The sequence below is a fragment of the Elaeis guineensis genome, chromosome 8 (assembly GCF_000442705.2).
Source record: "Elaeis guineensis isolate ETL-2024a chromosome 8, EG11, whole genome shotgun sequence".
NCBI classification, from domain to species: Eukaryota; Viridiplantae; Streptophyta; class Magnoliopsida; order Arecales; family Arecaceae; genus Elaeis; species Elaeis guineensis.
The window spans coordinates 6,102,797-6,130,719 of NC_026000.2; the positions used below are offsets into that span (position 1 = coordinate 6,102,797).

At 38.6% G+C, this 27,923-nt stretch overlaps 3 protein-coding genes and 1 long non-coding RNA gene across 10 annotated transcripts; 3 read left to right on the forward strand and 1 right to left on the reverse strand.

The window, feature by feature from the left end:
* The first annotated feature begins 825 nt into the window (after positions 1 to 825).
* Positions 826 to 8,910, forward strand: LOC140850949 (glucan endo-1,3-beta-glucosidase 5-like). Its single transcript, XM_073242599.1, has 2 exons — positions 826 to 4,696; positions 7,662 to 8,910. The coding sequence occupies exons 1-2, from the start codon at positions 4,116 to 4,118 to the stop codon at positions 8,773 to 8,775; spliced, it is 1,695 nt and encodes a 564-aa protein (XP_073098700.1). The 5' UTR covers positions 826 to 4,115; the 3' UTR covers positions 8,776 to 8,910.
* Positions 8,911 to 12,728: 3,818 nt separating this feature from the next.
* LOC140851114 (small nuclear ribonucleoprotein SmD1a-like) lies at positions 12,729 to 18,701 on the reverse strand. 2 transcript variants are annotated; one of them, XM_073242624.1, is made up of 4 exons: positions 18,484 to 18,701; positions 18,276 to 18,340; positions 13,105 to 13,296; positions 12,729 to 12,999 (listed from the first exon to the last, which is right to left on the reverse strand). In XM_073242624.1, the coding sequence occupies exons 1-4, from the start codon at positions 18,684 to 18,686 to the stop codon at positions 12,938 to 12,940; spliced, it is 522 nt and encodes a 173-aa protein (XP_073098725.1). In that variant the 5' UTR covers positions 18,687 to 18,701; the 3' UTR covers positions 12,729 to 12,937. The 2 variants fall into 2 exon arrangements, with proteins under 2 accessions (XP_073098725.1, XP_073098724.1); XM_073242623.1 differs by having other exon boundaries at positions 18,264 to 18,340.
* A 1,206-nt stretch (positions 18,702 to 19,907) lies between these two features.
* LOC105036578 (probable galacturonosyltransferase 4) lies at positions 19,908 to 24,700 on the forward strand. Of its 6 annotated transcripts, none has more exons than XM_010912332.4 (10): positions 19,908 to 20,196; positions 20,325 to 20,359; positions 20,488 to 20,529; positions 20,653 to 20,767; positions 20,989 to 21,194; positions 22,096 to 22,367; positions 22,556 to 22,913; positions 22,999 to 23,574; positions 24,087 to 24,373; positions 24,477 to 24,700. In XM_010912332.4, the coding sequence occupies exons 1-9, from the start codon at positions 20,097 to 20,099 to the stop codon at positions 24,360 to 24,362; spliced, it is 1,980 nt and encodes a 659-aa protein (XP_010910634.1). In that variant the 5' UTR covers positions 19,908 to 20,096; the 3' UTR covers positions 24,363 to 24,373; positions 24,477 to 24,700. The 6 variants fall into 6 exon arrangements, with proteins under 6 accessions (XP_010910634.1, XP_010910635.1, XP_010910633.1 ...); XM_010912333.4 differs by having other exon boundaries at positions 24,087 to 24,369; XM_010912331.4 differs by having other exon boundaries at positions 24,087 to 24,700.
* Positions 24,701 to 26,309: 1,609 nt separating this feature from the next.
* LOC109505415 (uncharacterized) lies at positions 26,310 to 27,875 on the forward strand. The gene is made up of 2 exons (XR_002163853.3): positions 26,310 to 26,825; positions 27,549 to 27,875. It is a non-coding gene; the product is annotated as an uncharacterized lncRNA (long non-coding RNA).
* Positions 27,876 to 27,923: the final 48 nt, after the last annotated feature.

Genomic DNA, 27,923 nt, shown 5'->3' on the forward strand with positions numbered 1-27,923 from the left:
ACCACAGCACCGTCGGGGAAGTCTCGCTCAGCACATGGATCACCACCTCATCCGTCAGGTACATGCGGATGGTACTCACCGTCTGTATCTGTAGCCGTTTCCAATTCCGCACCTCCATGGTGGTCGGCTTCTCATCGCACAAGAGAGCATCGATCAACCCCTGTTGGATGAGCACGTCCTTCACCCTTGCCTGCCACAAGGAGAAATTGCTCTTACCATCAAACTTATTGATCTCCATCTTGATTGTTCCTGTTTTCTCCATCTTCAGTCTTGCTCACCACCACTGCAATCTGCGTCCTTGTACCGCCTTGCTCTGATACCACTTGTTGGGTGGATGTCTGGCCAGGACACCACCTCCCAAGATCCTTTCAGTACCACGCGATGCAGCAGGAAGAAAGAAGAAACAAAACAAAAAAAAACAATCAAAATACGTGGATCAGCCACAAAAGGGCTCGCCTCCACGGGGCATGCAAACTTCACTATGAAAAAGAAATTTTACAAGAGGAGATCTCACCCTCAACCCTTGTACACCCAATTCTCTCTCATCTGAAGTTCCTCTCACAAAAGCTCTCTCTCTTGGAGACCCCCCGAACCCCTGAAGAGCCTGGCGATCGCTGTCCAGGAGCCTCCTGCTCCTCTCACAACGCTCTTGCCCCTCTCTCTCTTCTCGGGTTCGTACGGCGGCGAGAAAACGAACCACCCACTCCTCTGTTTCGTCGCAGGCCTTTTTAAAGGCTTAAACAGAGTTTAAACCTAATCTACTTAGGTTTAAGAGTCCTAAACAAGCCAAATCAGCATCCCAGACCGTCGGATTAAGATCGGGAGCCACCTGGGCCGTTGGATCGCGCTCCGGTCCACGGAATAGTGCCGTGGACCGCGAGAAACGCGTGGGAAACGCCCACGCGGTCCACAGGCCGCGCCGTGGACCACCCGGTCCACGGTGGACCGGGGCAAGGGGGCCAGCAGGCCGTTGGCCTGGGCCGGCCCGCGCCACTGCCGTCCGCTGCCGGTCCCGGCGGTCCTCCGCCGCCTCGATTCTCGTGTCGACTTCAAAAGCTCGTATCTCCTCCATCCGAGCTCCGATTCAGGTGATCTTGGTCTCGTTGGACTCCGTTTTTCGTCGCGAACCTCGCTGTGGGCTCAATGTGGGCTGAATCTCGAGGCGTCAAATCCTAACAGATGAATCAATAGTAATTCAATGTGCATCTACACATCATCCACCTTGGTATTATCTTATTTGATGCATCCTTGCTTATCTCTCCACCCATCTGAATGGAATTTGAAATATGTGGGAGAACTTTTTTTTTTAACTTCAGCTTGCCTTCACTCTTACATTTGATTTCCAATTACTTATATTCTGTAGAACTTCCTCTGTTATTTATTCAATGCCTGTTCTCTTCTTAGTTTTATCAAGCAGCACTACAACACACAAGATGCACCAGCTATGTTACATGGATTTGTGTTTGTGTCAGGTCTAGGTATGTGTCCTTCAAATATCTAAAAATTTTCTCCCTAGGTAGCTGTGCCCAAGTGGCGTACCAATGTTTCTGTTTAAGTGTTGGGTTTAGGTACTTCAGGCTAAATTGGTCTACATAAGGCACTGAGGGGTCTCACCAGTATATGAACAATTGCTGCATGTATAACACGAGCGTGGTTCTCAACATCATCTATTTATAACTAGGGCCATTGAGACTTTGTCGCTGCTTTCTGCATCTAAAAAAGAGGACCTGTTTTTTGCTTGAAAATTTCCCTATATGTACCAAAAAATAAGTTAAATCTACATGTTCTATCTCCCAAAGTACCTTATTGTGTTTTTCCTAAACTTTTTTCTTTTAAAAAAGTTTTTATTTGCCTTCATTCAGTTACCCCCTCCCATAGCTTTGAACTCATAAGCTATAAATGGTGCATTTTCTGTGCGTGCATGTGTATGTGTTTGTGTCTTCTTTCAAATCTTTTCTTCGTTAGCGGTTTTATTTGCTTTAATATCCCGTTTTGAAGGTTCATTGATTAAATTAACTTGTCGCATAAATAATTATCTTATGTTAACCATGTTCCTAAAATGTTACCTCTTCATTCATGCCTGATCCTCATATAATTTTCTTAGGTGTCAGACTTTTCATTGCCTGCGTGCTTGTTTCTATCCTTACTCTTAGGCCCGACTCTCTCAACAACTTCTGAAAGTATCCTCTCTTTCTTCATGCAATATCGTCTTTCCAGATGACCTCTCCAACTTTGATTCTTCATGCATCAAACTTGTTCCAAAGACTTAGTTCCCTAATCTTTGTTAGCTTTTTGGTACTTTCCTCACCATATTTTGGGTCAGTGTTTTGCTAAGAAAAGCCTGTGGTAATGGACAAGAAGAAAACTCCTCCAACATTAAGATTCTCTCTAAACTTTTTCTTTTTAATCATTGTAATAGTGAAGTTCTAATAAGGATTAAGCAGGGGTGAGAAAAGGAAAATATTTGGAGTCTGAAAAATGTATTCCTGTGAGCTGAATGGTTTGTGCTACCTCTGCCTTTACTTCCCTTCTTTCGGTTGGTACCAGAATGTTGCTGCCTATGCCTTATGTAGCTTAATTCAGTGAAAGAAGGGAAGCTCGAGCTAGCATTCCCGATTGCTAACCCTTCTCTCATGAGGACCTGTGAGCTGTTACTTCGTCTGACCTTATTGTAACTTCAAGTTTGTTCCGTATGTTTGTAAACTATGCTTGATGCGAAGTTGGTTACATATTAGCTCATTCCACAAAGTGGGATGGGTCAGTTTAACTTGGGTAAAGGCTGATCAAAAGGTGTTATTAATATTTTTTGGTCATGTAAATATTTAAGATCGACCTACTTCCATCAGCATTTTTGTTAGCATCTAAATACAATCATTATCTCAAAAAGCTAATCAAAAGATATTATTTAATTTTTTTTTTAATTTAAAATTTATCCAATGGATTGTCAGTATAGGATTCAATATGTCCTTACAAAAAATAAGTCAGAAAATTTTCAAATGTCATGCAAACCTACTCTCTATGCTACTCATGCCAAGCCAGGAACGAGCTAAAACATAGTTTGTAATATTAAGTGGCTTTTATCATGCTCATTTACTTATAGGAAGAGAAATTTTTTTGTGCACCGTGGGTGGTGTAGAATCACGTGCATTGTCTAAAGTGATTGATTTTTGTATGAGATCGAAATGCGACGTGCGAAATATTTTTTTTTTATCGATTCTGTATAAAAATCAATCATCGAGAGTGATGTGCATGGTTCTGCACTGTCTACGGTGTATAAAAAAAATTTTTTACAGAAATGGTGCTCAGTTTGTAAAATGTACAATTAAGTGATACGGTGAGGGCAAAATAAGGGAGATTAGATCGGGGGATTGTGGACCGTGGATATGGAGCGTCCCATTCATAAGCTCTTTTTTAGGTAGAAGGTTCTTTTCACAATCTTTTTTTTTTTTGTTGTTGCTATGAACACGGTACCATTTCACTACTCACGCTCTATTACCTTACAAAATAGATTTTATTCTCGTCTGAAAACAAACATGCCAACTAAAATTATATCATCTTATATTTTATATCATCTTATTTTCCATATGATCAAAATTATTTGTAATATATCATATAAGCTTAGCATTGGCTTAACAAATTAGACATGACAATCAATTTAGAAGTGGAAAGAAGAAATTACAATGGCTGAGGGAAGCTGGTGGTCTTGGAAACAAGTTCTTCTAGACAAGTAGAATGGATGTAAAACTCAATTGTTTTACAAGAAAATTTTCTTGGTTGCATATGTGGCTTCATGTTCTTCCCATTTGATGCATAGCTTTTATTTCTTTCTTCACATCAAATAAGATTCAATTAATCATCTGCAGTTCTTCAAACAACCTTATTAATTAAATCAGAAACCCATGCTTGTTAAATAGTTACCATTCGCCACCGACTTAATCAAAGCCAAATCAAAAGTTAAACATAAACTTATTTAGGCCGGGCAGGTGGTCCTTGTCTCATTCAAAAAGTCTCTTTTAAATCATTGAAACGTTGTCCACCTCGAATTCGATTCTAATTCCAACAAATCACCTTCATAATCCTTACAAACGGAGCCAGCTGTCCAACAATTAACCAATATGTACATGTGTCATCGACTTGAAGGAATTGCAAAAAGTTCTTTCCTAGAGTTGCAGACGTATGATCCCTCTCCACTTTCCCTCTTATCAGTTACACTACCAGCTAACCACCACTCTCCCATCTCTCTCACCCCACCTCCTCAACCAAAAGGGCCGAAGCCGATTCGATTTCCCCCAGACTCCTTTAATCCCTTGTCAAATCTGTCTAAAAATCCAATATTTGGAGGAGAAATGGCTGCATTGCACTTGATTTCAGCTCTTGTGCTGTCGTTGTTCCTCCAAATCCAAAGATCGGCCTTGATGGTGGACGCGGCCATTGGCGTGAACTGGGGTACGCTGTCGTCCCACCGGCTCCAGCCCTCCATTGTTGTGGATCTCATGAAGGAGAACAAGATCTCCAAGGTGAAGCTCTTCGACGCCGACCCCACCGTGCTCCGGGCGCTGGCGGGGAGCGGAATCCAAGTGATGGTGGGCATCCCCAACGACATGCTCGGGATTTTGGGCTCTTCGCCCGCCACTTCCGATCTCTGGGTCACTCAGAATGTGTCGAGATATATGGTTAAAGGCGGCGTAAACATTGGGTATTTTTCCGTGTTTACGGGCTTAAATCTTGATAACTGTTGCTTGAATCTTCTTAACGCCCTTTCACTATTACTGAGGAATTATTTTTTTAATTTCTTTTATTAATGAAGAATTATTTTTATTTCTTTGGTGAATCTTTATATGAAGGATGATTCATATGTGTCTGTGTTGTAAAAGAAAGATTTTTTTTTTTTTTGAATTCTTTGGGTATGTCGTGTATTGGGATAATGGATGCATTCTAGTTAGGGCATCGAGGAATTCAAAATGCGGAGGAAATAGCACTAGTGTCCTCTTTTGGGATAAGTCATACTATTGACTTTAGGATTTCTGAAAGGCTCTGGCGACCATCCACAGTGGAATCTTCATGAATTTTTGTCATGGTTTGGACTTTAGCAAATGCCAAATGCAATTAAGAGTGTGAACACAGGAGTGAGTGGAAAAAACTATAAGGTTTGGAAGGATTCCTAACCACAATGGTTGGTGCGTGCCAAAACAAGGGCTATTGAATTCTCATTCCTTTGCATGAGTTGCCTTTATGTTGATATACTATCAGAATAGTTTGTGAAACCCTGAGGGCCTAGGAAGATGTTAGCCTCCCAGAATCCTGGGATATGTACACATTGGTTGGGGGGCTGACAACATGAGGCGAGAAGAGAAATAGCTAGGTGGAGTCATGGATATTTGCTGATCCTGCAATCCAAAGATTTTGGAGATACCGAAAATAACCTTTCAATTGAGTTTTATATCCTTAAATCTTCGGATTGCAGATGGATGGCCTCTCCTAATCTCCTGTGATTTCTTTCTCTACACCTTTTTATTCTTATGGCTTTGTGTTAATGTGTGGGATATCACATAAGCTAGGGAATTATGCATCCAAACGGTGCCTGAAACCCATTTCGTAAGTTGCTTTTTCTCATATACATGCCAAGGAACCCCATTTCCAATGCGAGACTGAGAATCCAAACCATTAATACTAATGTGAAAAAGCCTTTGAAGATAGACATTTTACCCAATAATTTTCTCTGATTTTATCTATTTTATATTGCTAATATAATCTAATGCTGAAAGAAATTGAGCTTGCATGCTACATTGTGAGGCATCCACTTAGGTTTTTCTGTTATTTTGGTTGTGCATAAATTGTTGTAGGATGCTAGGGTCATTGCTTTACAATATTGGAAAAATCATATCATTAAAAAAATTGTAATAAACATCATAATTCCTCTCATATCATATCATATCATATCGTTCGTGTGCTATTGTAAACCTATGCTATGTGCGTGCTGAATTAGATGGACCTGCCATAAATGTGGGTGCATTCTCTACTGATCCTTTCACATTAGTATTATATCCATCTTAGTTTACTCATATAAAATTTTATATTCTAATATCTACGTCAATCTATTTTGTAGCCTTTTTCTCATGATTGTTGCATCCATTTCATCCTAGATTCGTTCATAGAAATGCCATAAGAGGATGTTCACCGAATTCATGGTTCCCTGTCTGATAAACTGTATAGTTTATTGTTTAAATCAAAAGTGCTAATGAGTCGTGAGGTACAGTAGAATATGAATATAATCTAGATGATGCTCAGGTTAAATAGTTCATGGTCTCAAACTTTAACCTCTACATAACGGTAGACAAATTTATATTCAATATATTCTAAGACAACCTTAATAAGGAAGTTAGAGCAGATGAACCATCGGAAATGAGGGTGACCAAGTATCTTCTTTAATAGACTCAAACTACCTCGAACCTGGTCAGGCTTTGCAAGAACTTTCAGACATTCCTAGGAACATTAAACCTGGCAATAGCCTTCAATTCCCTCCATTCTTTTTTTTTTTTTTCTCTATTTTTTTAATTTAGGAACATGCAAGGATTGTCAAGATCGGCATCTCCTCCCTTTATTATTTCATTGTTTTTAATAATTTACTTATATTTCTAATTTAAAAACTCCCCCCTTTTTCATACCTTTTTTATTCATCAGCCTTCCTGGTTGGGATTTTTAGAATCCTAAAAATTCTAAATATTCAGAATTTGTGTGGGGATCACCAGAAGAAAAGACATCTTTTCATGTCTTCTTTCTCTAAGAAAACCTTCTTCGCATTTCTTCTCTCTTTATTTCATTGTTTTTTTCTTTTGGGCATCAACATTTGAGATCATTTCGTAGATGTTTCCCTTGATGATTATGCATGTAGACTGACAGTCATAGGTTTATTTGCATTATTGCATGGATACAGACATGGTGGTTAGAGATAGGATCAAGTGTTAACTTGCATTACTTTTTAAACTCATCCAAAGCAAATGTAGTAACATTTGACCACATACATGTGACATGAACTTTTCAAGCTCTTGGGAATGCTAACAGTGTCCTGTATACAGCAAAAGGGTGGATTGGTGGTTCACTTATGAGAACTTCTGAATGTACGTGTATACATTTGGTCTTGGCACTTACGCAATTGTGATTTTTATCAGGTGCACCACACTTTGCCTTTTTCAGAGGAAATTCTTAATAAATGGTTGATCATTTAATTGTCTAATCAGTTGTATTTTGGTCCAAATTTTATAGCTTCTTGAGAGGGATGGTACATAAACAGCTAATTATGTCATCATGTCTGAATCATGTCCAGTTTGTCTCTATAGAATTCCTTGCCAGGCCTCCTCAACTTTTGTTGCATTTGATTTGAATTGACACTGCTCAGGCATGAATTCAGAGGTGATTGCCCTATTTGTATACAAAATACCAGTAACATGAACTAGGATCTGGAATCCGAGAGCCATATCATTCGTGTGCAAATGGATTGGTGATATATTTTGAGAAGGCTTGCTTCTTTGTTTTACCATCATAATTGAACTGTCTGGTGGTTGACAAAATCTAATGTTATAATTGTTTGTTTTGTACATATTTGCTTATGTTCAGTCACTTTTGGACTTGCATAAACTATTTTTCTATTGCACCGAACACAGGTACATTGCTGTCGGCAACGAGCCCTTCCTTACAAGCTACCAGGGGCAATATCAGTCCCTGGTTCTTCCAGCAATGCTCAATCTTCAGCAATCATTAACAAAAGCAAACCTGGCAGGTTACGTAAAGCTGGTCGTCCCTTGCAATGCTGATGCTTATCAGTCTGCCTCACTTCCTTCTCAAGGAGCATTTCGACCTGAACTGACTCAGATAATGACCCAGCTGGTCTCTTTTCTCAATTCCAATGGATCTCCCTTCGTGGTTAACATTTACCCTTTCCTGAGTCTTTACCAGAGCTCGGACTTCCCACAAGACTATGCCTTCTTTGGGGGATCTTCACACCCTGTTGTGGATGGCCCAAACGTGTATTACAATGCCTTTGATGGAAATTTTGACACCTTAGTGGCGGCTCTTACTAAAATCGGCTTTGGGCAAATCCCTATAGCAATTGGTGAAGTGGGCTGGCCGACAGATGGAGCACCAAGTGCAAATCTTAGTGCTGCAAGAGCTTTCAACCAAGGCCTTATCAGTCATGTCTGGAGTAACAAAGGGACTCCTCTGAGGCCTGGGGTTCCTCCAGCGGACGTTTATCTCTTCAGTCTTCTTGATGAAGAACAAAAGAGCATACTTCCAGGGAATTTTGAGCGACACTGGGGGATTTTTTCTTTTGACGGTCAGGCTAAGTACCCCTTGGTCCTTGGAGTGGGCCATGGCGGATTAAAGAATGCCGAAAATGTTCAATATCTTCCGTCAAGGTGGTGTGTTGCCAACCCATCTCAAGATCTTGGTGGTGTTGCAAATCACATGAAGCTAGCTTGCAGTGTTGCTGATTGCACCACTCTCCTCTATGGAGGATCCTGCAATGCCATCGGAGAGAAGGGAAATATCTCATATGCATTCAACAGTTACTATCAGCTACAAAAGCAGGATGCACGAAGTTGTGATTTTGATGGGCTTGGGATGATTACATTCCTTGATCCTTCAATCGGTGACTGCCGCTTTCTTGTTGGAATTAGTGACAGTAGTTGTTCTTGCATTGGTTGTGGAATATTTGTTGGGTTATGGATTATGAGCTTCTGGGTGTTGATGTATCTGAGAATTTTGGGTTCTCTGTGATACCAGAAACAGCTTTTTTGGGTATTTGTGGTGCCCATCTGAAAGTTGGATCTTTTTGTACTCACAGGGAGAAGAATAGACTGTCATAGTTTTTCATTATACATCAGTGAATCCACTTGTGTTGTAGTTATCGTATGACATGTTGTACAGTGGGCATGGGACCCAACAGATGGCAATCCTCTGTACTTTTCTCCACATGCATCCCTTGTGCTTGTAGTATTGTTTAAGATCTAGTTTGCTCGGAGCCTCAGACGTCGAAGGCACACTAGATTTTGCTTAATGTAGTACCAATGTGACTAAAGCCTTGATTTAAAATGTTTGCTAAAGCTTAATACCTAGTAGGTCCAACCTCCTAGTCACATTTTCACCGAAAGGAAACTCTCCTGGCTACAATGGTGGTGGTGGTGACCTCTGATGGGAGCAGTGCTGGTGGACGATAATGTGGAAGTGGACCTCAGTTGCAGCCTGGTCGACAAGCTGCACTAGTTAACTCCAAATTCATTTGGAACGTAGTCAGCTACGTATTTGTAGGTGTTCAAAGACAGTTGACATAGTTTTCAACAAGTGAAAGTTAATCTTTTTTGGTTTTTCCTTTCCCTAGCTTTTTTTCCTTGTGGATAAGAAAGGAAGATTAAGCATTATTGGCTATACTCCAGATAATACAAAGCAGCTAGAGATCCATCTACTCCTCCATAATATCTGGATTTATCTTCGTCATTCCATCACGATTTGTTCGGCACATCTTTTAGGAGACGAACAACATCGTAGACTGCATCGTATTTTATATTGTAGACTGTGTCGCATTTTATATTGCTGAGTATATCGGGGATTGGATCCGATGATAAGATCAGACATGTCCACAAGTCTTGTAAAACTGTTTATTTTCTAACTTTATGAGGTGCTCGCATGCGAAAATGATGTGGGTGCCTGCCTGTATCAAAAAAAAAAAAGAGAGGGGGGGGGGGGGGTTTGAAACAAAGGCTAAGTGGGCTTACATCAGAAAGACCACAGCAAACAACATATAAGGCAAGGTAAAGTCCAACAAAGTGGCCATCCCATGTCATGATTCCATCATTCGCCAACAAAAGGCCAATTCTAGTGATGCGGATAGCTTGAACAATATACTAGATGTTGGACAAGGTAGAATGGGCTGAGAATTTTTTTTCTATAAATAGTCCTGGTGTTACCTTGGAGCCGAAAGGGAGGTGAGGATGAGGAAGCGCACCCTTATTGCTCTTAATCATTTGGCTCAACGTGGTGGCCCTCTTTTCGTCCACCGCAAATACAAGCGCCCGAATGAAGGCCATGGAGCACAAGATTGATTCACCGCAACTACTTTTACGCAATATCTATGCAACACTTGGAGGCTGTTTTGGAGTATTAAATTTCTCTTTCATTATTTCTGATTGGATTGGACATGTGCAATACTTTTTGTGAAAGGAAAAAAACAACAAATGAGCTCTCCGCTTTTGGCATAAAATTCACTCACCACTTATTCTTACGCAATAATCGTTACTAAAACAAGACAGTTTGGAGGTGTTTTGTGGGTGTGTGGACTGTTAAACTAGATTTTAGCCGTTAATGTGCGATGTTCTAAGACTCTAAGGTGGTTTAAGATTGGGCTGTCACTATTTTATATCCTTGCTACTTTGTTGGGAGACTCTCGAAGACCTTTCATTTTCCCTCATTTCTTTTTTGTTCTCCTCCAATCACCGAAGCATGCAGGTGCTGCTGGATTACTCAGCCAGGAGTGTGCGGCCATTCCTGCTGTGGGGATAATTGCTGTCCGTAGGCATCCATAAGGGCGATTGCCTTCCATGACATTTTAACACCGATCTTCTGCTATGAAATTGGAGAATCACAAAACAATCATGAGTTTCGAAGACAAAAGGCAAGACTCACTGAAAGTTTATATTTCATAATATCAGTATTTCTGCTGCACTAAATAAAGTTCTGTTTTGCAAATAAAAGAACTGTTGCCTTTCACTTATGAGTCCACCAACCAGTGAGTTAACATCCTTCTCTCTTTTCACCCCCCACCCCCCCTCCAAACAAAAAACAAGATGACAAAAAAAAGGATAAATCATTCTCTCTATCACGGAAGAAGAATCTGGTTTGTGTGCATACCAGGGCAATGAACCCAATTTTCTGAATAGTTAATCTGGTCTATGTCCACCCCCCTCTATCAGCACAGCATCCCCTTTCTAGGTGACCAACTACGCATTCGCTTCTGGAAGAACTGCAATATATGATAGAGAACACAGAGGACAAATTATTGAAATTCACATGTTAAAAGTTCCAACTAAAGTAATGATATATGATACAATACAGCCCTTTATGTTACTGTCGTCATATTATACAAAAGAAGAAAGAAATATTCAAAACCGTCACAAGGACAGAGTAGAAACAGATCTCTGCAGTACTATGTGATAAAAATTTGCCACTCAACATAACTGAAAAGCAATGAAAGATAACTACAATAACTACCCTTTATACGGATTGACAGGTTAGGCATGAAAAGCACGTGCACACAAAAGTGAGCATTGCAAGGATAAAGACACTAAGGTGGATTTGTCATGTATAGAATCAGGAATCTTGGAATTGGAGAAATACAACAAAGAAGCTTAGAAGCACATTAAGGTAAAATTTGCAATCATTCATTAATTTATCTTGATGTTAGCTTGTGGGTATATACTAGAATTCTAGACCTGTAATGCACATGAACTGATTCCACGGTGAACATGGGTGGGAAAAGGATCCCATCACCCACTCTCTTAGGCTTGGAAAAATAAAATAGTCATGTGGTCAAATATGTAGTAGCTCACATGCTTTCATTGATCTCTGAGAAGTGCGAAAGTCACAATAGCTTATTCATAGAACCCAAATCTCAGTATTGAATTATAAATAAGAAAACTTGATGTAATGATAGACATGTTTTCTGACAATCTAATCAATATATGCAGTTCTCTTGAGATTGACAGATAGCTATTCTTAAGCATTTGCATAGCAGTATATAACAAATCTAATCATTTGACAAATTTAACACAATTCACATATTTAGGTGATGTAGCAAAATAAAATTAAACTATAGAAATTCTAATTCATCATCTCCCTGGGTATGAACCTAACTGAAGTTGTTGAGCCATTTTTATATTATGGAAGGCAAACTTCTCTGAATGAACCCACAAAATACAAAGCAATTGACATTTTATCACGTGTAAAGATGACCCAAGAACAGGCACTACCAATTTGCTATCATTGATTTTTGATCAACCCACATAACCCAACCATACAACACTGTAAAACATATCTAATCAACTAAGTTAGCAGATCACATAGTTAGAAGCCTAACAAAGAAAGTAAAAACACAGATAAACAAGGAAATAAGGTTTGCCATTGGATTTTGACATTTTATATGGTGAAAAGTTAATCATCGCAGCCTAAATTGACAAGATCAAGGATGTATGCACATGTACATATACATAACTTCTAAAATTGATAAGATAAAGCTCAACAATTTTCATCAAAAAAAAAAAAAAGGTCAAGGATATATAGGTTAATTGGTTAGTTAATATGGTATTAGAGCACCCACCAAGATGTCATTCAGTTACGCCTGAAAACGCCTCAGAGTCACGGCTCAACATAAAGATGAACAAGACACATACAAATGGAGATTGTCAATACACAGATCACAAGTGAAGAGGGAAATTAAGCTCAAGGGCATGAGAAAGTGATCCAAATCCCTCCACATATAGTCCATCTACAAGGCACAAACCAACATCTATTCTTCTGGACCATGTCCATCAATTTGGATATGAAGATCATATGAACAAATCCATGGCAAGAATACGTGACTGCAGATTGCTTTATATCAATTTAAGAGTTCAACATATTTTTTGCAGTTTAATAGCCATAGCACCAACAACTAAAGCTCAACAACCCGAAGCACCATGTCAGCGAAATGATTGCATCACAGTTCTGATTTCATCATCCAATTTCAATAATCATTAAAGTCCCAACAACTAAAACACATTTTCATTAGAGCTATCTGTGGTAACCTAGCAGTCCTGTTTCTAACTAGTAAAACAAACGCCCTTGAAAAATTCTCCAGGGGAGCAGGCTTTAATACATAAACAAACACCACAAAATATTAAGAGGATGACTAACGGCCTCGGCCACGACCCCGACCACGTCCACGCCCACGACCACGTCCCAACGGTCTCCCTGTTGAAACCAGCAAAGCTTGTGAAGCCAATGCCCAGTTAAAGGATCGATCAATCTTAATTGAAAAATCGTATTCAAAAGAGATGATAGAACATGAGAAAATACCAGCAGTCGGCTTCTTGGGCTTGACCCTAGGTGTCTCCTCAACCAGGAGAGTCTCAAGGTTTAAGCTATCAGGGAGGATATAGTATCGAATGTTGTTACCTCTGACACTAAGGTGATCAAGAGTAACTGGATTTTTCCCTTTCAAAGTAAGCTTCACAGTCTTCAAATGTGTGTTCATGCTGATATCCACACCTGCAACAACCAAATATACAGACATGCTATGAGTTTACAATCGAACTGTCAGCTGTCAGCATCAACTAAGTTCAACTCAATTAGCTTAATACAGCTTGGATCCTTTGTTTACCCCCCCCAAAAAAAAAGTTCAACTTAAGAAAGCAATGCAAGGCAAATGGGAAAGCAATTTGGCACCAATCTCTTTGTTGCTCTGGTAGTGGAATTAAATCATGCTGACAACGAAAAATAAAATGAAGTAATTCTGTTCCACAAATTGGAGGATAATTTGTTTATACTTTATCATTCTATTAAAATACTTATTCTAAAAATCTAGTATTTTCCTTGACCAGCTAATGTAAAACTTATCAATAAAATAATTCCTATCAGAAAAGGTTAAACAATATTGGATAGCAAAAACATTTCCTTCAACACAAGTTCAAGCAAGGGCCAATTGTAAGAGCACACAGTAGCATAATTTGAATAATTACTGAAAGCACAAAAAGGTGCAGCAGCTATTTTATTTTTTTCCCTCTCCCTTTTTTCGGCATTTGTGGGTTCCTTTTTTTTTAAAAAAAAAAGTAGGGCGGCAGGGATGGGGAGGTGGAAGGAGCAGCGTGGTGCTGGGGGTTGGGATTGGGAATGGGAAGTGTATGAGGAAAGTGACAAAGGAGAAGGAGCATGGAGAAAAGAAGAACAAAAGAATCAAAAGAGGAGAATATAGTTTTCCGAATATATATTATGTATGAACCTCTTCTGTCTTCTCAAACCCAATCCAAGGGCAATAATCATTTATTCAAGACTTGCTTTAATGCTGTTGAAAGGAAAAGCTCAAAAGGAATTCAATTCATTAACGAGATTCTATCTCTTTAAATAAATGAGAAACAAGTACATAAGGAAAAAAGTACATACTTGGAAAGCAAGTACATACCATGTTTAGAGATATACAAAGTTTAAAGGCATACTAAATATGTTCTTCCTATATAAGGACTTATTAAATAAGTATAATTCTAACAATCTCCCTCAAGCTGAAGCATATAAATCAAACATGCCCAGCTTATTATACATAGAGTTGAAAATACCAAAAGATAGAAACTTAGTCAAAATATCAACTAAAGAAAAAGCTCAAAAGGAATTCAATTCATTAATGAGATCCCATCTCTTTAAATAGATAAAAAACAAGTACATAAGGAAAGTACATACTTGGAAAAGCAAATGCATATCATGTTTAGAGAGATACTAAGTTTAAAGATATACTAAATATGTCCTTCCTATATAACAACTTATTAAATAAGCATAATTCTAACAAATGCTTTCGCGACAAAACTAATTGAAACAGCCAAAAAAAATAGAAGTGTATTTAGTCACCCTAATGGATTGCTACATTAATATAGGGAATAACCTGAGTCCAACATGCTATAACATGAATTATGAAGAAAAATGTCCTAGTTATTTTCTGACACAAAGCAGTAGGCTGACCAAGTTGCCCATGGTTCCTCAGCCATGTACCTTGCAATCAGCTTTACATGTCGTAGTCCAAATGTTTCATGTCCTAGTTATTGTAGGCTGATCAGGTTAGGTTCCTCGGGAGATGTTTCATTAAGCATATAAACAAATCTTTTGCACTTAGAAACACCAGCACAAAATTGGGATATTTTTAGACAAACTGGACAAAAGGACATATCCATACCTTTAGGCATCACCTAGTTATTGATCTTAATTGATGGAAAGTGTGCCAATAATCCTGCTAGGTGCAGTGTTCTCTGAATCATCCAGAATAATATAAGACTTGGAGGATTAAAGAATTAGAAACATTGCTCATTCTTAATGTCAAGCCTCTCCAGTTCACAAGAAGGAATAGGCAGGCGAGCACAGAAATAATTGAATTTCTCTAAACAAAAAAAATTATGCATAATCTTTGCATTTAAATTTACAGTGTTACCAACACTTCTTGCCCTAAAGTCTAGAAAATTCATAGGTTAAAATTCAAAAAATAACGTTGTAGCCCTAACTAACTGAAGAATCGCTAAAATGCCTAATAGGACAGCTATCGAATTGAATTCAGAAGACCTGCTTGAAACCCTTGACCAATTAATAACTTGCTGATAATGCAAGTATGAGGAAAGAAGATCCAAATAGGCCCTTCCACAGAGAAAGTGCAAAATTATGAAGAGGTAGGAATGAGGGGACAATCTAAGATACTTAGGTTGGCAAATGCAGGAAGAACAGCAAACACTTTTATTGAATGAGCTAAGTTTCAGTAATTCATGAGATGATGTACTAGTCCTAGCATAGCAAAGTCAGTAAGGGGCTGCATTGATGCGTGACTAGCCTATCTATATATTTTCTACTAAAAAAAAAAAAAGAAGAGAGAGACTGCCATATCTATATAATATGTTCACATCAGATGAAATCAGTTGAGAAGAGGAAGCAGATAACAGGATAAACATGAGGAGAGTCTGTTGATCCAACATAACCTAGATTTTGCATCACTAAAGTCCATCAAATAAAGATTTATGGTATCCCAAGAATCTCGGAACTGCAAGATCATGGACACACCCAATTCCTCCTGGTCCCTTCCCACACCTCCTTCCCAGTTGATAAGCAGGAGCTATCATATGTGTACAACAGCAAAGCAGACCCTGAATTAAATAAAGGGGGGAATCTAATAACAAGAGACATCAACCATCATGTCTTGATATTCTTCTTTTTTTTTTAAAAAAAAATCATGGATATATGTTTATAAACGATTTGCAGTCAAGACTTCAAATAGGCGCATTTTTACCTCAAAGATCTTAACATACTAATAACCTGAGTTGATACATCAAAATGGTTTATGTTATGCCATCATGCTTGCATAAGGCTTAGCGACCCATGCCATACTACCTGCGAGCCCATACAACATATTGTAAAATGATTACAGAGTAAAACAAGCCTTCATTTCTGAAGGCTTAGCCATGGTCTCCTTTGGTTCCCTTGAATTTGATGAAGTTTCTTATAGCAATTTCAATAATTATATCTTCTATGTTAACTGATCAGTGATAGCCTTTCCTTATCATTCTTTGCAAATATGGTGAAAGCTACTAAATGAAGACGGATCAAGAAACCATGGCAAAACCTAATTCAATGCCCTAAAAACAAAACAAAATTTGACTACATGAACATATAATGGTCTCTCATCACTGAGGAAGCATGACCATCCTCTTTAGCAAAGGATTACAGATTTGAAAAGATTAAATCATATATAAAAGAGCAGAAGAAAATGATCAATATTTTTCCCAAGTTAGGCTCTACTACTAATCAAATAAAATCACAACTAACAGTATTACACATCCTAAATAACATAATCACCCAAAATCCCATCACAAAAGCTTGATATTTGATATTTAATAATAATTAAGGGTGTACATGGTATGATTCACCATGGTCCTACCAAGGCTATACTGAGATGATTCACCCTAGAAGTTAGACACACAGTAGCATTACTAGACACATAATCGCCCAAAGCCCAAAGAAGCACATTTTTTTTTCCAACAAGCACCAAAAACTTTGATTAAAGACAATTATGCCTAGATATTGACAAGAAGTTTACATGTTGCATTCAAGTCTTTTTCGATTGAATTAGATAACAAATTTTGCAAATTAGGGAACTCTGATTTTTAAGAAGATAGATAAAATATACTCATTAATCAAACCCATGGACAAAAAACTGTTAAAGTAAAAGCATTACTCAAACATAATGCACTTTCATGAGGAATGACACTATAGCAGGACAAAACGAGCTTAAGCTCAAAATCATAAGTTAAGCATCATGGATTTACAACCTCAAGATGGAGATGAAAAACAATGGAATGTGAGACCATATTGCCTGATTACAATAAGAGACTTTTCTTTACAACAAAAAATTAGTTCAGGCTGGTTCTAAAATTGAGGTTGACAAGGAAAACACGAGGTTGAGGAATTCATTGCCAACAAAGAGGGCACTGCCATCTTATTAGCTCCCCTCACAAACCAGTGATTTGCAGGGAAACCTCTAACAAAATAGAGCACGAAATGAGCCAAAAAGTTTGTTTTCTTCAATCCAAAGAACAATCAAGCAGACAGAGAATAGATAAAACAAAAGAGGGGAGGGGTTCTTAATCCATCTTATTATTAATAATATTTGCATTGATAAATTTGTAAGCTCTACAGAGTCCTGAATAAAGAACATCGCAATCTATAGAATATTCAAGTCTCCCTAACCCAACTTCAGTCGAATAGAAGATATTTTAACACTAATGTTAGTCAATGTACCACTCCTACCAACACTAAAAGTCCACTTTTCCCCTTTAAAAGTGAAGTTTTAATCACTAAAAATAACTTTAAGCAGTCTAAACCAACTATAATTCTCTATTATATTAACTTCCATCTGCTGGAAATTTCTTGGCCTTATGCTTTAGCGATCAAGTGTCTTATTCCTTTTTCATTAAACCTGATACGTGAAACATGTTGTAGAAAGGATAGTAGAAAAGAGGGAGGGGGGATGGCGTTTCTTATTTTCACAAAATTAAAACTTATGTTGCAGGTTCTGTGAGACTGTAAGATTTGGGTTTCTTAAAAACCATTCAAACACTGCATTTTACCCATGCTAACCAAAATAAACTAAAATTTTTCTTGTAAAAAAGAAACGAATACTCAAAAGCAGGTTTTATAGCATCTTCACTCGTCGTCTATGGTTGCACTTAATTTCAGATAAATAAAGAGGCAAGAAAACAAACTTTCACATGTTCTTGTACAGGCCAAAATAAGAAAGGTAAGACTCAGATCAAACGGCAACATCAAGCTAAATACCAAGAAACAAATTGAAAAACAACCAGCGCATCTACGCTACGTAAAGCATCGAATCGAGAAAACCCTTTACTGGCAAAATTCCGCGAACCCATCCCTGATTTGCCTAAAACCCTAGCCGAACAAGAAAGATCATACAGAAGGAAAGAGAAGGAAGATACCTGTAATCGTACCATGGACGACGGTGCCGTTCTTGAGCTCGATCGAGACGGTCTCGTTGTTAAGCTTCATCAGAAACCTAACATAAAAAAGAGGAAAAAAATCGGAGATCGGCGCAAGAAACTAGAACTCTAAGAATATTGCGATGCCAAAATTGAACTGCTTAAGATTTCCATTCTTGAAGAAAAATGTCGGGGGGACAAAGGAATAAAGAAAGAGCACCTGACAAGCTTCATCTTGGAGAGTCTGTGTGTGTGAGAGAGTGAAGAAGGGGAAAGCGAGGCTAGGGCTTCGGACAGTGAACGAGCGGGAGTAGACGCGCTTCTGAAAAGAGAGCAGCTCCAAGCTCTGCCGCTAGGTCTCAATTCTCGACTCCCTGATTGGCGGACTTCATAGTCTTTATGGGCCTGAAACCCCTGGCCCATTTTCCTGCCCACTAGGTTGGTTAGGGCCGGAGATGGGTAGAGGCCTTAATTGCCAATCCTAAATTCCTAATCACCCTGGAAAATCTAAATGCCCGTAGAGCATTGGGAGGAAGGTAGTCTCGGATCTCCACAGCTTCCCCCTTCAAAAACCGTTCAAATTCCTCATCACTCAACCATGAAGTGATGGTCAAAATTTTGTAATTTTTTTTATCCACGTGGCTTCTTCTCTCTTCTCTTAAAATCTCACATGTCAAACAAAGATTCCTCTTTCGAAAAATCTCTATTTTAATATATATATATATATATATATATATATATATATATATATATATATATATAATATAAATTTTTTTTAAAATAGTATGAAATTTGAAAATCTCTGATAGATTCAAATATGAGATGTAGTTACCGATAGTTAACGGTGCATCGATGTTCCAATAATTTTTGTTTAACAACATGGTTGTTCTTGTATTGTGAATCATGCAACTGTATTGAAATGATTAGCCTAGCCGCATCCGAATCATGCAACGGATAGCAATAAACCCCATTTGAAGATGTTGATGAATAGAACACCTTGAAGTAATATCTGGGAAAAAATGCTCCTTCCCATGTTAGGATGTACACACCTAGCTTTCTCATGCAACCATACAGCCTGTAAACCAATCAAATCAAATGATACATAATAAGATCACTGCTCATGCATTCCGAAAGATGAGGCAAGCTAATATTGCTCATGACGTGCGCGGACCCAAAACTTGACCGCAAACATACTTCTCACGGGACCCACATTTTTAGTACAGAGTGATCATGGACGACAGCTCCACTGGGTGGCACGTGGGTCCCACCCGACCGCAAATAAAGCTCAGATGTCAACGAGCACAGATGGGCCACGCCCCTTCCGCGCACCGTTCCACGCAATAATAGCATCGTGCCACAAGGACGTAAAACATAACCGTGCAACGTTGACCCCAGGGAAAAAAACACGGGTCCCACATAGAACTACAGTTGCTCAGTTAGTCTTTACTGGAGTCGGGTCTTTCTATTTTATACAGCGTCGCCGCCTCCGAAAACGGGCGGTATAGATGTTTTCTCTGGGTACACGGACGGTGGATATTTGCAACCGCATAGAAACTTCTACGTGCCCGACACTGAGATAACGCGCATTCGATCTCTGTCGAACGAGAGCGAGGAGTGCTAAAAGTTATATTTATCGGTTCCCGTAATTCTTTCGGGTGCTCAGAGATCGAGGAGACCGGCGCTCTGGTTTGAGGCTCTTCGGCGTTTTTGCCAACTCACGATCTCCTTTTTCGGCAGAGAAGAGTGGTTTTCGGGTGGTGTTGGGGGAAGAGTAGGACTCTCCGATCTGAAAGGCGGTTTTGCGGTGGGAATGAGTGGTTTTCTCGTGGGAAGATGGTGAGGAGGAAGCCGGTATTGCTCTTGTTGTGCCTCACAGTCCTCGCGCCCATCGTTCTCTACACCGATCGGCTTTCGTCCTTCTCCAATTCCATATGTGAGACGCGAAACTTTGAAAAAAAAAATGTTTTTTAACAGGAAAAGTTGGGATGTTTTGAATAATCCCTCGGAATTGTCGGCATTCTAACTTTTGGTCTCTCTCTCTTGTTTTTTCCCCTCTTGCAGCTAATGACGATTTTATCGATAACGTCTTTAGTTTGGTATATATTCTTTCCTCCTTGGATTTTTTTAAATGTAACTTTTGGTGAATGTTGGAGATAATTCGTAAATTTCTTGCTTTTTTTCTTTTTCTTTTTTTTCGGTGGGGGGGGTGGGGTGAACAAACCAGAGTGTTGGGAAAGAGGTGGTGAAACTAAACGCGCTTCCTCAGGTTGTCTAACTCCAGCACCCTTTTGTTTTTATTTTTTTATATATATAAAAATCTATGTTTTTGGTTTTCTTGCAATTTATTTAGATGAGTGCTTAAAAATTAGGTTTTTAAATGTGGGTGCAGGAGTCGACGAATGCTGTGAAAGAGCCAATTGGGATCATATATGTTGATAATTCGAGGAATTCCCATCAGGTTTCAGTTCAATCCAGAGATGGCTCCGCGGCATTAGAGTCTCAAGGTAGGATTCTCGTTCCTTCATTTAGAAGAATTAGGGCTTTCTTTGAAGGAGTAGAAGAAGATTCATCCCCTTTGGATCCCAAAGCTTGAATTTGGTATAAGAATCAGTTGATTGACGGAGAATTTTCATCGTTTGGATGCTTTTAAATGGTCAAGAAACGGGGTTTAACTTTACAGACTGGTATTTTTTATGGAGATTTTTGATGGTTGAATTATTTACAGAATTCCCACTGAGGAAGTCTGCAGAGCATAAGAGCAGGATGCTGTCGGCCACAGATAATGGGAGTCTTTCAGAAAAGAAAGGCATGATTGTGCAAGTTGTCAATAGGAAGATTGGGATGGATGATCCGAAGAAGTCCAAAGCAGAGGAAGAGAACAAGGAAGTGGGATCCCAGCAGACCAAGCTTAATACTACTCCAGCGAAAGAGGTGATTTTCCTTATTTTTTTCCTCTCCTTGATTCAGTTCATTATTGTGTGATCATTATATTTTCTTAGATGGGATTTGGTGATTGTTATGTGGACTTACAGTTTATGGGTGTTAACTGCTTATGGCTATGGAAGACTGGGTCTTTCAAAGATTAAGCAAGCACATGTTGCAGCGAAAATGACTTCTTTGAACTAGTTAGGATTTCGGTAATATGGGCTCTTGTTTCTAATTTTATTGAATTTATAATTAGTGTATGGTTATTGGGTATGGCAAGATTTCTCATGGAATTAAGGAGCTTTTATTTTTCCCAGTTGTCAGTATGCTGTGAAAACTGAAATTTTAGTTTATTTGTTTTATTATGTGGGGTAGTGGGAACAGTGGCATGGAATACATATAACTGGTGCGGTTATGTTCTTGTACAGATATCCATTTGTCACTCTCTTTATATGTGCTGATTCAGTTATTTAAGCGGATGACATCATGATTATTTGATCTGTGTGTAAGGAACTTATAAGAAAATACTGACGGTTTGGTGGAACAGTGAATTCTAAAAAATTCCTCTTAGGTCATATCCAAATTTGTAAAGTCAATTTCGTCCATGTGTTTTGATTTCTGTTAATTAGGACTTTTCAGCCAATTCAAATTCTCAGCCAGTTTCAGAAGTTGTTGGATTAGTGTAGAAAATAATTCTGATGTTAACTGGGGGTTTGGTGGAGAATATTTTTTTCAGTGGAGAAGAATATCTGTCATGACTATTGTTCAAAGTTAGTTGGTTCATAATTTGTTTGTAACCTGTACCTCCAATCTGTTGAATCAATTCTTCTTTTTTTTTTTATCTCTTCCTGCCTGCATCATAGATTTTTTTTTTTTTTCCTGACATGTTTGTTTGGTCCTTTTCCAGGAAAATAAGTCTGAAAAGCATTCTCAAGAAACAACCCTTAAGGTTGATCTAGAAAAACTTCAGACAGCACCCAAAGATAGAAACAGTAGTAGCACTGTTATGCCTGATGCTAGAGTCCGGCAGCTTAGGGATCAGTTGATCAGAGCAAAAGCCTTCCTTGGCCTTCGAGCAATCAGGACCAATCCTCAGTATTTTAGGGAGCTACGCCTGCGTATAAGAGAAGTTCAGCGAGCACTTGGTGATGCAGCCAAGGATACAGACCTACCAAGGAAGTAAGCATCTTCACTTTACTGATTTCCCAATATCTTTTCACTTAATACAAGTATTATAGCCAAGTTAGGCTAGGTTTCTTTGGATCTTGTGTTTTCCAGTCTTTGGAGAAAAAGAGTACAGGATTTACCATGCTCATATTTGGTTTAACAAGTATTTTTAACGACTTAATTTATATCGACTTATTCAGGGCCAATGAGAAACTGAAGGCAATGGAACTGACTTTGGCTAAGGGCAAACAAATTCAGGATGACTGTGCTGCTGTCATAAAAAAGCTACGTGCCATGCTTCACTCGACAGAGGAACAGTTACAGGTTAATAGGAAGCAGACCATGTTTTTAACCCAACTTGCAGCTAAAACCGTACCTAAAGGACTCCACTGCCTTCCCTTGAGGCTCTCCACAGAATACTTCTCGTTGGATCCCAGCCAACAGCAATTTCCAAATCAAGAAAAGCTTGAAGATCCTAAGCTCTATCACTCTGCATTATTTTCGGATAACATATTGGCAGCAGCAGTTGTCGTGAACTCAACTATTTCCAATGCTAAGGCAAGCTACCGCTATTGCCTTTAAAGTATTGTTGATTTCAGTTTTTGTGAGATTCATTATAAATGTGAATGTCTCTTTCTTGCAGCACCCATCCAATCATGTTTTCCACATAGTTACCGACAGGCTCAACTATGCAGCGATGAGAATGTGGTTTTTGGCTAATCCACCTGGAAAAGCTACCATCCAAGTTCAGAACATAGAAGAATTTACATGGCTAAATGCTAGCTACAGTCCAATACTCAAGCAACTTGGATCACAGTCAACGATCAACTATTATTTTAGGTCTCATCATGTGAAATCTGACACAAACTTGAAGTTCCGAAACCCAAAATACCTTTCAATCCTGAATCATCTGCGATTTTACCTACCTGAGATGTTCCCAAAGCTCAATAAGGTGGTGTTTTTAGATGACGATATTGTAGTACAAAAGGACCTGACTGGCCTTTGGACAATCAATCTCAAAGGAAAGGTTAATGGTGCAGTGGAAACTTGCAGAGAAAGCTTCCATCGCTTTGATAGGTATTTGAACTTCTCAAACCCTCTTATTGCCAAAAATTTCGACCCTCATGCCTGTGGCTGGGCCTATGGAATGAATGTGTTTGATTTGGCTGAGTGGAGGAAGCAAAATATAACAGAGCTCTATCACTCTTGGCAGAAGCTGGTACGTTTACTTGTGCAGATCACTTCTCATTATCAGTAATCTGCTTCTCCTATTTCATAAGTTGTTGTGTGACTTCACTTAAATTATAAGCAAATTCTCAATGATTCCTTAGTCCATTCCAAAATACTACACTGGATTTCAGAACATAAATTGGAAAAAACCATCTGAACAAAAATCAGGTGAATTTAAAACCTTGCTTTAATTAAAACAGTCAATGGCTGTTCGCACTACTATGACCTATATCTTATGTATTTTATACCTTTCTTTGGTACTCATTTTGTATCACAGTTAAGAGTCAACATTGATGGATATTCTGAATTTGTTTTGATGTATAGAGCGGTCTGTTGTTTTCTTGAGAGTCCAAGAGTTTCTGAAAACCTCTTTTTCAGCCCCTATTTAGTAAAAATTGTAAAATTCCTACTGCTTTTGTTTGATCGTTGGCCAAATTATCATATTTTACCCCCTTTTTTTCTGTCATGCTCTGACCTAAGCCATGCATTCATTGTCTGCAGAACCATGACAGGCTGCTGTGGAAGCTGGGTACTTTGCCGCCGGGTTTAATAACATTTTGGAATCGTACATTCCCCCTCGATCGATCATGGCATGTGCTTGGCCTAGGGTATAATCCACATGTGGTTCAGAAGGAAATTGAACAGGCAGCAGTGATACACTACAATGGAAACATGAAGCCTTGGCTGGAGATTGGCATGCCCAAGTATCGCAACCACTGGTCTAAATACATCAATTATGATCAAGTTTTTCTACAGGACTGCAACATCAATCTTTAGAGAGGCAGTGGGTACTTTGATAACTTTTTCACCATTATATATTCTTTTGAAGTTCCTTGTTCTTTCCCCTGTTACTGTTTAAGTGGAATTGAACTGACTAGTTTGATTTTTTAGCGCTTTATATCCAGAAGATTTGCTGTAGCAGTTCTCATGATCCCATCTGCACAACTGCAGTTATATTGTACATATTCAGAACTGAAATCCAGGGGTGCTGAGCTCTACAATGCAGGTTGTTTATGTTCTTGGTATCTTGTAATATTATACCTGTGATTTTTATACTGTACTGTATTTTCCCCCAGATCCCAATCTCATTTAATGTCATTATTTCTTTACATCTATTTATTGCAGTTGCCTCTTTTTCTAGGCTTTGTGCCTGCTTAAATAGTAGATGAGATACATGTGAGAGTGATGGTTTGCTTTTCATACTCTGATGTGGATGAACTGAAAATTAATATAGAATTTTTTTCCCTGTTTGATGGTGGACGGAAAACGAGTTTTTATTTGAAATTCTCAAAAAAGTTAAAGCAAGTACTATAAGTAGACGTTCATACGTAAAATAAAGTGAACGTAAAACGGTTAGGGGTATTATCTGGAATTACCTATATGTTAAGCCATGGAACCTTCGGAACAGAAAACAACCAGCATTGGTCCATTTTTCAAGTTTCTTTACAAGATCATGTTTTCTCTCCACTTGTTTCTTCCTTTTTTTTTTTTTTTTGGTTTGTTGGGGGTGGGGGTGTGCTAAACTTGTTATTTCGTCACCTCAAAATCTCTATTAAGTATAATTTTCTGTCCTGGATGGACAAATGGGAACATGCATAATCTTCCTTTATAAGTTTCTTCAAAGTAACGTTTGTAAGAAGTATTATATTTTTGAATTATTGATAGACAAAAGCCTAGTGTTTAAAAATTATGCTAACCGGTGATTCTATGACCTCAGACAAACTTCAGTCTGCATCCAATGTTAATAGAAATCATTTCCTTAAAAAAAAAATAGTAAACTAAAGGAAGAATAATAAATATCGAAAATGCATGACTAGCCCATGGTTGTGCTTATTTCTAGTCTGTAAACCTCTTTTCTACCCTTTTTTTTTTTTTTTCGGTTACATTCTCCCTTTCTACCTATGCTTACATTTTCTTAAACTTCCTTTGCTTGGAGAAGACCTTAAATGCCACGAAAACATGCTTCAGGCTTTATGAGTTCTTTCCTTATCTTTGAGAGCCCTTCAATCCAAAAAAGCCAAACCACAATATTCTCCCTTATGCTAAAAGCCATGCAACAACACGTGTCGAAAAGCTAGTTGACCGCGTGGCCCTTTGGAAGGAAAAGCTGGTCCTTGTTGTGCACGCTGGGAAGTTGGTGCAGGTGGTGGGATATTGCTCTTGTAGCGGACCTTGGAAAGGTTGGGTGGGACAAACGGACCCATGTGGTAATGAACGTCGGCGACAACGGCCTTCTCGTGCATGGGGGCATGTCGATGGATGGGTGCCTTTTATATTTTTTGTGCACCGCACGCGGTGTGCAAACGAACGTACGTATCACATATAGTGATTAGTGATGGGCTCACGTGCAAAGTCGGGCATCATATGAAAAAAAAAAATTTTTTTTTTCATTGTCTCCATGCATAAGTCAACCATCATACGCGGTGTGCGCGTTCGCATGTGCACAAAAAATTTCTCTTGTATATAACTGTGTGGTTGTAGTATTAATATTTGTGTCATCTGGTGTCTGACCTATACAGTCAAAATAAAGGCAACTTCTCGTATCTAAAAAAATTTTCTCGACTCAAAAGTCAGTTTAGATATGAAATTTAGTTCTTAGGTTTTTTTGTAGTTTAAATCTCTTACAACATTTTGGATCTTCAGTTTAGATAATGTATCATTCAAGGAAGTATGAATTTTTTTGATCTGAACATAAGAAGGTTTTGTAATGCAGGATCATTAGTTATAGATATAGAAGACTATTAGGGTTGAAAATTTGACACGTTTTTGATATTATCAACATATATAAGAAAATTTTGTAATGGAGGATCGTTAGTTATAGACGTAGAAGAAGATGAGTTGAAACTTTGACGCGACTCTAGATGTAGGAAAAATCCCTTGTGATGGAGGATCATTAATTCTAGACGTAGAAGATGCATGAGAGGAGTTCTCTATTACCTCTTTGGGTTGAAAGTTCGACACGCTTTCGATGAAGTCTTCGTTCTACGCATAAGAAAAATCTTGTGTCGACGGAGGACCATTGTTTTGACGTAGAAGACGGGACGAGGTCTCTACCTCTCTTTGGGTTGAAAATTCAACAGGCTTATGAGATCTCCCACAACAGTATATAAGAGCAAGGGATGGAGATTGGAAGGGCATCAGATACGAGAATGGAGAAGAGAAGTGCTTGCATGGTGGTGTTTCTTTTGGTGCTCATTGCTTGTTCGGTTGAAGGAGTCATGCCCCTTCATACCATCCATGGTACGGACTTGCTCTTCCATCTTCTCTCCCTGTTTTTTGTATCGTTCTTGTGCTGGGAGGAGAAAACATCCTGGATGTCTCCCAAGGGACTAAAAGAACACGGAAACCACATCCCTTCCTCCTATGGCACCCAGGACCAAGAAGACAATTTTGATATTACCCTCCAAATAAATCGAAACGCATCAACAAATAGAATTTGCGCATAAAAGCTACTGGTAAAAAATGCAGTTTCTTTTTTTTCTTTTTTGTTTTAATTTTAAGAAAGCATAGTTTCTAAAGGGCCTATTCGTCATATTTTTTTGTGTTTTTGTTTGTTACACCAAATAGGGAAATATCTCATTCATATTGATGTTTTTGTTCCTTGAGAAAGATATTGACGCTGGGGATAGAACTTGTGCAAAGCTTTTGCTTGTCCTAACTTCATTTTTTTGAAAGTAGTAAATCTTTGTTACCAAAGGCTCTAAAAGTTTTTAAAATAATATGAGAAAGCAAAAGAATTTCATAGTATATGTTTCTCCGTCTAGTTCATTTTTCTTCTTGAATTTCTGATAACATAAAATGTTTCAATACCAAAACGGGTCCTAAAGTTTTAACTAGCTTTGTTTTAACCCAGAGGATTGCCTTTTGTTTCCTGCTTAGCCTCTTATAAAGTATCACGGAGTCGACAATCCTTCGTACCTTGTTGCCTAAACCTTCCATACAAATTACATTGGTGGTTTGCAGGTCCCGGTGGGCTAAAATTACAATTAGGCGGGAGAACATTGCTTCGCTATGACCCCGGTAATGGAGTTCCTTCTCCGAAAGCAAACCAACATGATCAGGGCCGTCAAGGCTAAAGAAGAGAATAGCAAGTTGGCTGTAGCAATCAGTCAACCACAGCATGGATTTATGGAGCGCATAGGTCAACATTTAATAGGACCCAACAGTTGTAGCTTTTTTTTTTTTTTTTTTTTTTTTTGGTAACAACATTTGTAGCTGGATTACGAGCACTACTCCGCAACCAAAAGGTCCAAAGCTAATAAAAGAAAACAAATATCATAATAATTTTTATGATGATTTTTCAGTGATGGCGTGGTGATTGCATGTTTTGAGAATAAC

Excerpts from the sequence above, each read along its gene's own strand:
- LOC140851114 (XM_073242623.1), bottom strand. The coding sequence starts at position 18,686 with ATGGGCCAGGGGTTTCAGGCCCATAAAGACTATGAAGTCCGCCAATCA. Across the intron at positions 18,341-18,483 it reads TCCAAGATGAAGCTTGTCAG|GTTTCTGATGAAGCTTAACA; the intron begins GTGCTCTTTCTT and ends TTTTTATGTTAG. Across the intron at positions 13,000-13,104 it reads GCCCAAGAAGCCGACTGCTG|GGAGACCGTTGGGACGTGGT; the intron begins GTATTTTCTCAT and ends TGGTTTCAACAG.
- LOC105036578 (XM_010912331.4), top strand. The coding sequence starts at position 20,097 with ATGGTGAGGAGGAAGCCGGTATTGCTCTTGTTGTGCCTCACAGTCCTC. Across the intron at positions 20,197-20,324 it reads GTCCTTCTCCAATTCCATAT|CTAATGACGATTTTATCGAT; the intron begins GTGAGACGCGAA and ends CCCCTCTTGCAG. Across the intron at positions 22,368-22,555 it reads GATACAGACCTACCAAGGAA|GGCCAATGAGAAACTGAAGG; the intron begins GTAAGCATCTTC and ends CGACTTATTCAG.
- LOC140850949 (XM_073242599.1), top strand. The coding sequence starts at position 4,116 with ATGTACATGTGTCATCGACTTGAAGGAATTGCAAAAAGTTCTTTCCTA. Across the intron at positions 4,697-7,661 it reads AAAGGCGGCGTAAACATTGG|GTACATTGCTGTCGGCAACG; the intron begins GTATTTTTCCGT and ends CACCGAACACAG.